At 42.6% G+C, this 13,328-nt stretch overlaps 1 protein-coding gene across 4 annotated transcripts in view; it reads right to left on the bottom strand.

Moving 5' to 3' along the window:
• The window catches only part of KIAA2012 (KIAA2012 ortholog), a 104,276-nt gene extending 93,164 nt beyond the window's left edge, over nucleotides 1-11,112 (bottom strand). For 3 of the 4 annotated variants that reach the window (XM_046657780.1, XM_046657781.1, XM_046657782.1), the window contains exons 1-2: nucleotides 10,682-11,112; nucleotides 9,232-9,516 (exon numbers count right to left, since the gene is read on the bottom strand). In XM_046657780.1, the coding sequence (XP_046513736.1) occupies nucleotides 9,232-9,516; nucleotides 10,682-10,801 (405 nt within the window). In that variant the 5' untranslated portion in view covers nucleotides 10,802-11,112. Of the gene's footprint in view, nucleotides 1-9,231; nucleotides 9,517-10,681 lie in introns of those variants that run through there. The other variant, XM_046657783.1, reaches the window with a different exon arrangement.
• Nucleotides 11,113-13,328: the final 2,216 nt, after the last annotated feature.

The following is a 13,328-nucleotide window of genomic DNA, read 5'->3' as shown; positions in this document are numbered from 1 at the left end:
CAGGCCCAGATGGCTTCTCTGGAGAATTCTGCCACATATTTAAAGAAGATTTACCTATCCTTCTCAAACTATTCCAAAAAATTGAAGAAGATGGAACACTTCCTAACTCATTCTATGAGGTCAATATCATCCTGATACCAAAACCAGACAAGGACAACACAAAAAAGGAAAATTACAAGCCAATATCACTGATGATCATAGATGCAAAAATCCTCAATAAAATATTGGCAAATCTAGTACAGCAATACATTAAAAGGATCATACATCATGATCAAGTGGGATTTATACCAAGGATGCAGGGATGGTTCAACATCTGCAAATCAATCAATGTGATACACCACATTAACAAAATGAGGAATGAAAATCACATGATCATCTCAATAGGTACAGAGAGAGCATTTGACAAGATCCAACATCTATTTATGATAAAAACTCTCAATAAAATGGGGATAGAAGGAAAGTATCTCAACATGATAAAGGCCATACATGACAAACCCACAGCCAACATCATACCTAATGGTGAAAAACTGAAAGCCATCCATCTGAGAACAGAAGCATGACAAAGGTGCCCACTCTTACCACTCCTATTCAATGTAGTACTGGAGGTTTTGGCCAGAGCAATTAGGCAAGAAATAGAAATAAAAGGAATCCAAATTGGAAAGGAAGAAGTAAAACTCTGATTGTTTGTGGATGACATGATTCTATATAAAGAAAACCCTAAAGGATCCACAAGAAAGTTATTAGAAATAATCAACAACTACAGCAAAGTTGCAGGGCACAAAATCAATTTACAAAAATCAGTTGCATTTCTATCCTCTAATAATGAAGTAACAGAAAGAGAACTCAAGAATACAATCCAATTTACAATCTCAATAAAAAGAATAAAATATCTAGGAATAAACTTAACCAGAGGTGAAAGATCTGTACGTTGAAAGCTACAAAACATTATTGAAAGAAATCGAAGAAGACATAAAGAAATGGAAAGATATTCCATGCTCATGCATTGGAAGAATAAACATAGTTGAAAGGTTCATACTACCTAAAGCAATCTACAGATTCAATGCAATCCCAATCAGTATTCCAATGACATTCTTCACGGAAATAAAACCAAGAATCCTAAAATTTATGTGGAACAACAAAAGACCCCGAATAGCTGAAAGAATCCTGAGAAAAAAGAACAAAGCTGGAGGCATCACAATCTCTGGCGTCAAAATATACTACAAAGCTATAGTAACCAAAACAGCGTGGTACCGGCATAAAAACAGACACACACAGATCAATGGAACAGAATTGAAAGCCCAGAAATAAAACCACACATCTACAGACAGCTAATCTTTGACAAGGAAGCCAGGAACATACAGTGGAGGAAGGAAAGTCTCCTCAATAAATGGTGCTGGGAAAATTGGACAGCCACATGCAAAAGAATGAAAGTAGACCATTATCTTACACCATACACAAAAATTAACTCAAATGGATTAAAGACTTGAATGTAAGACCTGAAGCCATAAAACTCCTAGAAGAAAACATAGGCAATACACTATTTGACTTCAGTCTTAGCAGTATCTTTTTGAATACGATGTCTACTCAGGAAAGGGAAACAAAAGAAAAAATAAACAAATGGGACTACATCAGACTAAAAAGCTTCTGCAAGGCAAGAGAAACCATCAACAACACAAAAATATAACCCACCAAAGGGGAGAAAATATTTGCAAATCATATATCCAACAAGGGGTTTATTTCCACAATATATAAAGAACTCATACAAATCAACAACAAAAAGACAAACAACCTGCTCAAAAAATGGGCAGAGGATATGAACAGACATTTTTCCAAAGAAGATATACAGATGGCCAACAGGCACGTGAAAAGATGTTCAATGTCATTAATTTTTAGGGAAATGCAAATCAAAACTACAATGAGATATCACCTCACACCTGTCAGAATGGCTATAATTAACAAGATGAGAAATAATAAGTGTTGGAGAGGATGTGGAGAAAAGGGAAGCCCCATACACTGTTGGTGAGAATGCAAACTGGTGCAGCTACTATGGAAAACAGCATGGATATTTCTAAAAAAATTAAAAATAGAAATGCCATTTGGTCCAACCATCCCACTACTGGGTATTTATCCAAAGAACTTGAAATCAACAATTCAAAGAGATTTATGCACCACTATGTTCACTGTAGCAGAATTCACAATAGCCAAGACATGGAAGCAATCCAAGTGCCCATCAGCTGATGATTGGATAAAGAAGATGTGTATATATATACAATGGAATACTATTCAGCCATAAAAGAAGACAAAATCGTCCCGTTTGGAACAACATGGTTGGATGTTGAGGGTGTGATGTTAAGTGAACTAAGCCAGACAGAGAAAGACAAACACTGTATGATTTCACTCATATGTGGAAGATAAACACATGGACAAAGAGAACAAATTAGTGGTTACCAGGGGAGAAAGGAGTTGGGTGGGGTGGTGGGCGAAACGGGTAAAAGGGCACATATGTATGATGATGGATAAAAACCAGACTATTAGGGGTGAGCACAATGCAGTCTATACAGAAACTGATATATAATAATAATATTCACCTGAAATCACACAATGTTATAAAGCAACATGACCTCGATTTAAAAAAAATCACAAGCAGTGATGAGGATGTGGTGAAATTGGAACCCCTGTGCATTGCTGATGGGAACATAAAGTGATGCCGCCACCACTATGAAAACAGTACAGCAGTTCCTCTAAACATTGAAAATAGAATTACCATGTGATCCAGCAATTCCACTTCCGGGTATATACCCAAAAGAACTGAAAACAGGGACACGAACAGGTATTTGTACTCCCATATTTATAGCAGCATTTTTCACACAAAACATGACAGCAATCTAAGTGTCCATCAGTGGATGAATGGGCAAACAAAATGTGTTGTAAACACATACATAAAATGTGTTACGTACAAATAAAATGTGTTACATACATATATATACATATACATAGTGGACTATTATTCTGATACATGCTACAACATGAATGAACTTTGAAGACATTATGCTAAGTGAAATAAGCCAGTCACAAAATACTAAAAGGATAACTACTATAAGATTCCATTCACCTGAGGTACTTAGGGCCGTCAAATTCAAAGAGACAAAAGATAGAATGATGGTTGCCAGTAGTCGGGAGGAAGCGGAAACAGGGAACTATTGTTTAACGGGTAGAGAGTTTAAGTTTTGCAAGATGGTCAAAGTTCTGGAGATCGATGGTGGTGACGGTTGCACAACAAATGTGAATATACTTAATGCTACTGAATTTCACACTTAAAAGTGAGTAAAATGGTACATTTTGAATGATGTATATTTTACCACAATAAAAAAAGAGCACGTACTTTATAAAGTTGTCGTGAAGGTTACAGGAGATAATAAGGGTAAAGTGCTCAAAATGATGACGAGGGTAATAGCACAGGCCACTGAAATGTGTGCCATTCTTATAAATACTCTCTATCCACTGGTTACACAAGGGAACCCATGGATGAAGTACATAAAGCCTAGAAACGTAGGAGTCCACTGGATCGTCTATACGGCTTACTATGAAGGTGTTACCAATAACCCAGACTGATTTTAGTGAAAACCTGATTTGCTTTCCCAGAATGGTAAAGGGTTTTAACAGGTGTGTTGGAAGACCCAGGTCCCTTTTTAAAGACGCCTTTAGAGCTGGGGAGAGGCTTCTTCTCTCTAGCTCATGGGGAATCTTCAAAATCAGGCCCTCCAGGGTTTCAGAGTGGGGCTCTGGGATCTGCTGTCTGGGCTCCAGACCCAGCAGCACCACTTGGGTCTTGTAACATGATTCCACGTTTGCAACGTTTGTAACATTTTCAAGTTAAACTTCAAGCCTCAGTTTTTCCTCCCACAAAATGGAGGTAACTCTAACATCCAGCTCACAGACAGTGCAGATTGAGCGAGGTTACAAATAAAATGCCTGGCACACCCTAAGCGCACCCTAAGTGTTAGCTGTTGTCGACATTGCCGTGACCTCCTAGTCACGGTTGGCCCATGTCCTCGGCTGATCCTTCCTACTTCCAGGTCTATTAAAGGCTCCCAGTGTCACAGCTCAAGAGCTTCTCGCATGGAGGACTCTCGGCAGAAGAGCCGTCAGTCACTTTCTCCCTTGTGTGGCTTTGGTGCCCACTGGACACTTTGTTGATGGCCATCACAGCCCTATCACTTCTTAGGGACACCACGGAAGAAGGAACAGGTTATTGGTGAGGACCTGCAAAGGGAACTTCGTCCTCCTGATCTTTGGCTGAAAGGATAATTTATTTTTCTTCCTACTTTTCTATATTTTTATACTTTGTGTGATGAGCCTACATTATGATTAGGATAGAAAACTAAACTTCATTCAAAAAACGTATTTCTTATGATATTACCAAATAGAATGGTAACCTGAAGGTGCCTTCCTAGGTTGGACTTTGGCTGAAAATGCCAACTAAAGAGTGAGCGCCTTGAGTATTGAGATGTGGGGAGAAATTAGGCAGCATAGAATGAGTCAGGATAGAGTCAGAGGAACAAAGTTGACAATACTCTTAAATGTAACCACACGTATAAGGGAGATGGCAGCAGCAATGGAACCTTGGTTGAAATCAACTATAATAATCTGAATCCTGCTTACCTCTCAGAGAAATGAGCTGCTCTATGAATTGGATTTTTAAATCAAAGTATTTTAAATACATTATTTAATCAATGTCCCACTGTTGGACATTTAAAAAAATCACAAGATTTACAAAATCCTAAAAATATAAGAATAAGAAATACTACACAATGTGAAAATTATTTAATATTTCGGATGATTTGCGAGCCACTTGAGGATTCTGCTACGCTACGAGAGCATCATTATAACTATCATTTAGATACTACCCCAAATTATGGTTATTTAGGTTTTATAGCTATTTGGTTTCTAAATAATGGGAAGCTGAATGAATTAAAGGTTTCAAGATGAATGGTTTTAACTCTGGGAATGTTTGAACAACCATTTCCTTCTGGTTTTTTTTTTTTTAAAAAAACCAAACACCCAACATATCTGTGTGTAGCCAGAAGTGGAAGACCTCTGGCATCTAATCTCCTGACTTAGCACTTGGTCTTTGCTCATCAGGAAGTTGGGCCATCAAGCGAGTTAAAGAGCAGGCCCATGTTGAGCTATGAAACCTGGACGTATTGCCACGTTCATGTCATTAGACCCACATATAGAACCAAAAACGACTGTAGGTGCTTTAGAGTTTTGACTGCCCCTCCCTGTGACAGCTGAGACTCTCACAGGTCTGGACGGAGCCTGCGTTTTGTGGGTTTCCTGATTCACGGTCCAGCCAGGATGGAACCTTCTGTGAGCAGCACTACTTAACTATTCCCCCCTTCCCCCTCCCCATCTTGGCTCTTTTACTTTGAATGTGGTGTTTTTAACTCACAAACTGTACTATTTGGACAAGGAAATACTGACCTGAGGAACAGATGGTGTGGTTATTGGTGGGCTTCACTTACAGTGCTGTTTGAGATGTGGGGAGAATGTTTTTTCTATTTTGCTATTCCATTTCCCTTCCTGATCCCACCTGGCTCTCTAGGGTCTACCTCTCTCTCTCTTTCACCATCTACCTCCTTCAAAGCCATAGATTGTTATTTTATCTTAAAAATTCCATGACTTTAAAAAAAATGATGTTTGGTAAAAAGATACGTATAAATAAAAATATGATTTATAATCTCAACACCCATGGTAAAATTTTGATGTGTATCCTCCTGTTTGTATAACCAATTTTTAAAAATTGGGATTATATTAGGTACGATGTTATCTACACAGCCTAGTCTTCAATTCTGGTGCAATTATCTATATGGCTGTATAATCTTGAGTGAATTACTCAGACTTTCTGTGCTTCAATTTCCTCACCTCAAAATGGGGTGATACTCCACCTAGCCCCAGGATGGACAGAAAGCATACATGAGCTATACACGGAAAGCGCTTAGGACAGTGGCAGGAGCATAGAAAATACTGAAAAAAATGTTAATGAGCATTGGTATTCTTATCATATGAATACTATTTTGTAACCTGCTTTTAAAAAATACACCATAAGGGGCCAGCCTGGTGGCATCGTCGTTAAGTTTGTGCACTCTGCTTCAGCAGCCCAGGGTTCACAGGTTCAGATCCCAGGGACGGACCTCTACACCGCTCATCAAGCCATGCTGTGGCGGCATCCCACATACAAAGTAGGGGAAGATTGGCACAGATGTTAGCTCAGGGCCAATCTTCCTTACACACACACACACAACAAAATACCGTGAATATTTTCTCAAGTTATTCATGACTAATACGTGACTTTATTGCCTGAATCAAAATCCATTATACGACTGTACACAAATTATTTAGTCAATGTTCCATTGTTGCACAGTTATTATTTTCAGTATTTTGTATAGTAATAAATAATCCTGTAACAAACATTCTTGTGCATAAATCTTTGGGCACACCTCTGATTATTTCCTAAGGTAAATTCCTAAAAGTGGAATCGTGAATCAAAGAGGTTCAGCCCTTTCTAGGCTTTTACCAAAATGCCCTCCCGAAATGTCGTGTAACTTGTGTATGAGGCAGCTCATTTCCCCACAGCCTACCTGGCACTGGATATTACGGTTGAAAAAGTTTCTCACAGTCTGTAGTTTTCATAATCAGATGCTGCTCTGTAGTTTACAAGGCTCTCCTCTTCCGAGGTGTTCGTCTTCTATAACCCCACGTCCCTTTTGAGCCGCTTCTCCTATTTTAATCTACTGTGTCCTCTAATCTCACATCCTGGCCCTGCTACTGTTCCAAACCTTTTCTTTCCTTTCTGCTTTCCTCATACCATTTCCCTCCCACCCACCTGGAGTTAGATTAGAGAGTTCTGTCTTGGGCAGGTGTGTGTTATAAATCTAGTAGATGGTTAGCACGGGAAGACAGGAACTTCTTTTTTTCATTGAGCTCAAGGCTAACTAAAAATGAAGCTGTCCCCAAATAGACTCATCTATGTTATAAAGTAATAAGATCCCTGTTGCCTGAAATATTTAAACTATATGGACAAGTGTCTGAAAACTGTGGGAGGTATGCTTACTCTGGGCGATAAGTTAGCCTATATGTCAGTGTCCAACCAGGAAACAGAAACCGCCCTAGGTATTTAAACACAGAAGGAATTTAATTCAGGCAATTGGTCACACAGGTGATTAGAGAGCTCAGAAGCCAAAAAGATGGTGAGGCAACACTAAGATCAGTAACATCAGGAAGCCAGCACCACCCCCAGGCTAAAGGACAGAGGGATGAGCAGGTGCGGTTACCTGGAGGAACCTGGAGCCACAGTGGGCATGTCTATTTGGGCCTGGACCACAGAGATGAGGCAGGTGCTTCTCACCACCCCAGATAGAATGGGAGGCGAGAAATACCCTGTCTTTCCTCTTCTCCCTCTCCATTCTCCTTCCAGTATCTTCCATTGGCAAATTCAATAAAAAGCCAGTTGACACAGATGTTTGTGGAATTATTTGTAGCCTGTGGTCAACTCCACCATGATGCAGAGCAGAGTAAGAGAAGGGTGAGGCTGTAATGGCAAACAGGCCAAGTCCTGGCACAATGACTTCTGGAGGCCATTCCAAATCCACAGAAAATAGGGCAAAGTGCAAAGCATGGTGGCCCTGGAGAGGTAGATAGTCCTGGGTTTGAATCTTGGCTCTGTCATTTATTAGCTCTGAGATCTTGGCCAAATCACTTAATTCCTCTGAGCCTCAGTTCCCTCGGCTATAAAAGGGGCCAAGAAAAACCATATCTCACAGGGTCACTGTGAAGATTAAATAAAATAATGTCTATAAAGTGTTGGTAAGCATTCAACAATTGGTTTCCTTTCATCCAAGAATTTATAATTTTAAGACAAAAGACAATTGGACATTTGGTCAAGGTCATTAAATGTCTCTGTATTTTGAGAGAAGCGAAAGGAGCAGACGAATCTCCCCTTTGGAAGCTCTGCCTAGGGTGGGGTGGGTGACAAATTGCCCAATCATGATGCTGGGAGATGATCTAAGAAACATTAAAAGTATCGCACATGATTGATTCATTCCACAAACATTTGTGGGTACTCACTATTTTCTGGAAATGATTTAGACATGGTCCCTGCCCTCAAGGAGATGGCAACAGATGGGCAAAGGGAGAAATGGAAACGATGATGGTTTGGGAATGTTCCTGGAGGAGGGGGCAATGGGCTATCTCTGCCCAGGGAAGTGGGGGAAGTCTTCACCGAGGAGATGGCATCTGAATTGTGTTTTGAAGGATGAGTGGGAGTTTTCCAGCTTCAGAAGCATGTGCAAAAGCGTGGAGTCACAAAAGAGCACGGGGTGTTGGGGGAATGGTGAGCTCTTCACATCCATAGGGCCTCTAGGGGTCCGTGGTCAAGGTGGTGCTAAGAACAAGTGAAAGACATGGCTACAGACGGAAGAGAAAGGCAGCCCATGAAGGACCTGGTGGAAGAAGCTAATGACTTGATCCTGTGGGGAAGGAGAAGCCAGTAGACTTTTAAACTAGGGAGTAACTCGCCACCTATGACCTAGAATTTCACAAAGTGCCACGTCTTCCCAGTCTCCCTCAGGGCCTCAGCCAAGGGGCTGATGCACACAGTTACATAAAGCAGGGGCCATGTGCACATCTCATAAGACATAAGAAAGTATGAATCAGAAAAATGAGCACAAGGGTTTCCCCTTAATAATAAATTCAGAATGGAAAAAGTCATTAACTCATCCTGCAGACGCTGAAGGGCTCAAGGTAAATATTTAAAATGTTCTCCTTCTCATTTCCACAAAGCCAAGAACATCAGAGGTGTAATGATGATGCTTGCAGCTACGAGACAGGATTTCAAGGATTCTGATGAAACGTCTACTGGCCTGGATCTGTCTGAATGCTGAAAAGGACTTTGTGTTACTCTAGCGGGAAGGAAAACACAAAATAATAACGATATAGCTCTGGATGCTTTCCAGAACCCTTTCACAGACAGTATCTCATTTAAGCCTCGCAACAATTGTGTGCATCAGAGAGGACCGAGAGTACCATCCCATTTTAGAGACGAAGAAATGGAGGTCTGAGGATTTCACACCTTCCTTAGGATCTGAGAAGAAGTTGTATCCAAAACTACAAGTGGATTTCTAGACATGCAGGCCAGCGTGGTCCCCGACCCCCAGGCGCTGCTCTGCCTACCTGTCTCCTTCCGTAGGCTAGGATGGCTTCCTTGAGGTCCTGAAGCGTGTGCAGTTCGAGATCCAGCCTCTTTCTGGGACCTGTGGGGCCGTAGGGGCCTTTTCTCCTCTCTGCGGGGGTCCATGCTGATACCGCTAGACCTTCTGAGTACAGGATCAGGGCGCCCTTTCGAGTGCTGAATGTTTTAGGAAGAAACAGGCTCCACGTGTGCTGCTTGGCCCTGCCCCCATCTCGCGGTTTGCTGACCAGGACATAATTTTCTGGGGACTTCCAGTTCAAGTAATCCTGCAACGGAAAGAAGCCACTTTGAATGATCCACTGTGGAAGGCCCTTTTATGACAAATACTGCTTGTACAAGGTATTTGATATTTTTTAGTGACTAGTTTTCTCTGCTCACATGGTGTCACGAAACATAATCACTCCTCTTAGCAACTGATTTTGTCCTCCACGTGTCAGAGTTAGCAGAACTCAGGTCCCGGTTCTGTTTTACCCCACACAACTTTCAGGGGAGCCATTCGTGCCTGGAGGCGTCAATGGGGTAGAGTGTAGTTTACAGGCCAGGTAAAGTTTCCTGGTATGCAAGTAAGTAGTCAAAATTACCAAGGGCAGCAGGTAACTTTGAAATTAGACCTGGACTAGCTGGCAGTTTAAATAGGAGAAAACCATTCCAATCTGTCACTTCTGCTGTACACAGGGAGAATTTCTATACATTCCAGATGCTCTGTAACATTACCTAATTTGGCTGTTTAGGAGCCTGTAAAGTAGTTACATATCTTGTAAGTAAATAAATGCCATTGGCCACAGAGGTCCTTTGAAACTTTATGTGACTTTTAGTATAGCAAAAGTCAAATATCACGACAAACTACCATGACAAGGGAAATCTCTGTGTGATCCAAAATTTTCAAAGTACTCTCAATGGATTTCTTATTCCTGGTAGGACTTAATGAAATAAAATTCCAGTACAACAAGGGAATTTTGCCACCTCTTTAAAGTCTTTTAAAATGAGAATTTTTTTTGCCGATATTAAATATGAGTCCTGTGGGTTGAATTCCAGAAAGTTCAAGGAAGCCGTTGAAATGGTATGAACATACACAGCATTTCAACCACAGAGCATGACTTCCAAAAACCAGACAGCCATCCACTTGCCTAGAACCCAGGTGGAAATTCTGGTCTTGAACCAAACCATCCAAATTGTAGACAATCTGGAATCTCCTTTGGTCTAAAGCAAATGAGGCTGTGAGTGTGCAAGGGAAGGAAGAGGCTCCCAGTGGCAATCTTGGTGTGTCAGGCAAACCACATTATTTTCCTGATAAGGAGGAGGGGAGACCTGCCAGCAAGCCCCTCTCCCCTAACAAAACAAACTGAACACACATGGCTCAGCCCCACATGGAAAAATAGAACATTCCTGCCCCAGCCCCGAAATGCGCCTTCATTCAGCTGTAAGACTCACCTCTGGTTCAAAATAGACTTCTAGCTTCTGTTTGTTCTGGACCAGCCTCCCGTGTCCCCGGCTCAGGAGAGAGAGCGAGAACGTGTTTTCCCCGCGCCCACCCTTCTCAAGGCAGTTCATCCTGGTTTTGAAGACTGAGAGCTGGTCACACCTCAAGGTTTCCCGAGCTCAGTAGGGAGCCCAAGAAGACCACAAACACTGGGCCTTTTATTAAACACATTTCCCCTCGTACAGCAGCTTCTTAATAACAACCAGCCACACAGTTGAGACAGTGTGCGTCTTTGTCGGGAGAAAAAGTAAACCACAAACCCAGACTCCTCAAGCCCAGGACTGTCCACACTGGGCAGGCTCTCTCCCTTCGCCTGCACCCTTGTTGTCCCTTGGTGCTGTTGGTGCTGTTGCTCTGTTACCGCTGGCCATGGGCATCTACATGTCCGGCCGCAGCACCATCCTTCTCATTGTGAAAGCAGGTTGTTTCCCGGTTGCTATGGCAGCACACGGAAGTGCAGGCCCTTAAACCAGCCTGGGCAGGGCAGTGGCTGCTGAGGGCAGTGCTCGCCACTGGGGGGAGGGAGGGTCCAGCGGCACTGAAGGGACCAGGCTCAGATTGCAAGCCTTGATTTCGAGGGGGAGGGGCGTGTTGGGATATTTTCTCTGTTATAGTACTCATCTTCTTTTAGAGTGTGTCTTCCCCCTTCTGATATGTGAGCCTGTCACTGTCAACTAACCATGAACAGACCCAGAGGAGTCGTCTGGGTCACCTAAAACCACCTGTGACGCTTACCTTGACTGGACTGCAGGCCACTCTCTGGCACTTGCTGCTTTGCACGGCTGAGCGCTGGGTCCTGGGGATCTCCAGACCCCTTTGCACACCTGGTTCTCTCTTGGCAACTCCTGTCTCCAGAGGGGGGGCACTTGGGAGATATGGGTGGCAGGCTATTAATTGCCACAAAGACTGGGGGTCAAGGCTGGCATTTAGCAAGCAGGGGCCCAGGATGCTAACCGTTCTTCAGTGTGTGGGACTATCCTGCATAATGAAGAATTGTCCTACTCAGAATGCCAGTGTCACCTTCCTTGAGAAACACTGCTACGACCTGGGCTGCTTGGTTCTCCTCGATGCTGACACGGCAAGGAGGATGGACGGGGGGAAGTGGGTCAGGGAACAAAAAGGCGCTTTTGGTGGTGACCAAGGACCCTGCTTTGGCCTGGAAAAGCAACCTGCCGTGTCATGTGTCGGCAGAACCTCATTGGTAGTCTTGTGAGAGTGCCCCCTGCTGACCTGCATGAAGCAGTACAGGAGGCTACAGGCCCAGTTATCCTTGAGATCTCCCTCCGTGGGGGCAACCTTGCCAGGAGGCAGGCTCAAGTCTCACGAGGAGGAACCAGAGGTCATGTTCTGTAACTAGATTGGATTTACCATGGGGAATCAAGACAGTGAATGCAGAGGATCAAAACTGAATTTAGTTTAAACCACATGGATGCCACTTCAACATCCATTAGGATAGCTATTATTGAAAAAAAAAAAAACCCAGAAAATAACAAGTGTCTATGAGGACGTGGAGAAATTGGGACCCTTGTGCACTGCTGGTGGGAATGTAAAATGCTGCAGCAGCTGTGGGAAGCAGTCTGGCAGCTCCTCAAAAATTAAACATGGAATCACCATGTGATCCAGCAATTCCACTTCTGGGTATATAATACAAATGAAGTGAAAGCAGGGATTCAAATAGATATTTGAACACTCACGTTTATAGCAGCATTATTCACAATAGCCAAAATGTGAAAATAATCGTGTCCACTGACAGATGAATGGATAAACAAAATTTGGCATATACATACAATGGAATATTACTCAACCTTGAAAAGGAAAGAAATTCAGACACACGCTACAATATGAATGAAACCTGAAGACATTATCCTAAGTGAAATAAGCTGGTAACAAAGGGACAAATATTGTATGATTCCGACCATAGAAGATATTTAGAGCAGTCAAATTCATCGAGACAGAAGTGGAATGGGGTTTGCCAGGCGGTGTGGGAGGAGGGAATGGAAAGCCGTGTTTAATGGGTACTGGGCAACAACGTGAATGTACTTAATACTAGTGAAAGGCACATTTAAAAATGTTTAAAATGACAAATTTTATGTTATGCATATTTTAGCAAATTAAAATCTAAGAAAAAAACATATAGCAAAGAGAACAAAAAACTGAATTTAGCACTTTATGATCTGAAAGTGGATCAGGCGACATTACTGTGGAGTGCCCTCCTCGGAGCAGGTGAGACAGAATTCTGCAAAGTTAGGGTTCCGGATAGTCACCAGGGGTCCGAAGCTGCAGTGGTTCCTCTCTTTTCCCTCTCTGCCCCTTCAAAGGGCAAATGGTACCCTTCATCACAACTTCCCCGAGAGGTTCCTCCATGTGAGACATGGGTCCCTGCCGTCGAGAAGCTTCCGGCAGGGTGAGAAGATGGGTACGTGTGAACCAGGGCCTGAAAGATGACGTGACAGCTATGCTAATGGATAACAGAGCTGGAGATATGTAGGTACTGTAGGAAAAGAGGTGTGTTGGGGGGTGATGCCTGGTGGTGGCCTCATAGAAGGCTCGAAGATGAGCGATATGAGCGGTGACTTTAATGGGCAGTAGTGTATGGTG

Source organism: Equus quagga, chromosome 4, assembly GCF_021613505.1.
Source record: "Equus quagga isolate Etosha38 chromosome 4, UCLA_HA_Equagga_1.0, whole genome shotgun sequence".
NCBI classification, from domain to species: Eukaryota; Metazoa; Chordata; class Mammalia; order Perissodactyla; family Equidae; genus Equus; species Equus quagga.
Note: the sequence above shows the minus strand (reverse complement) of the source record. Positions and strands in the feature narration are given on the sequence as shown.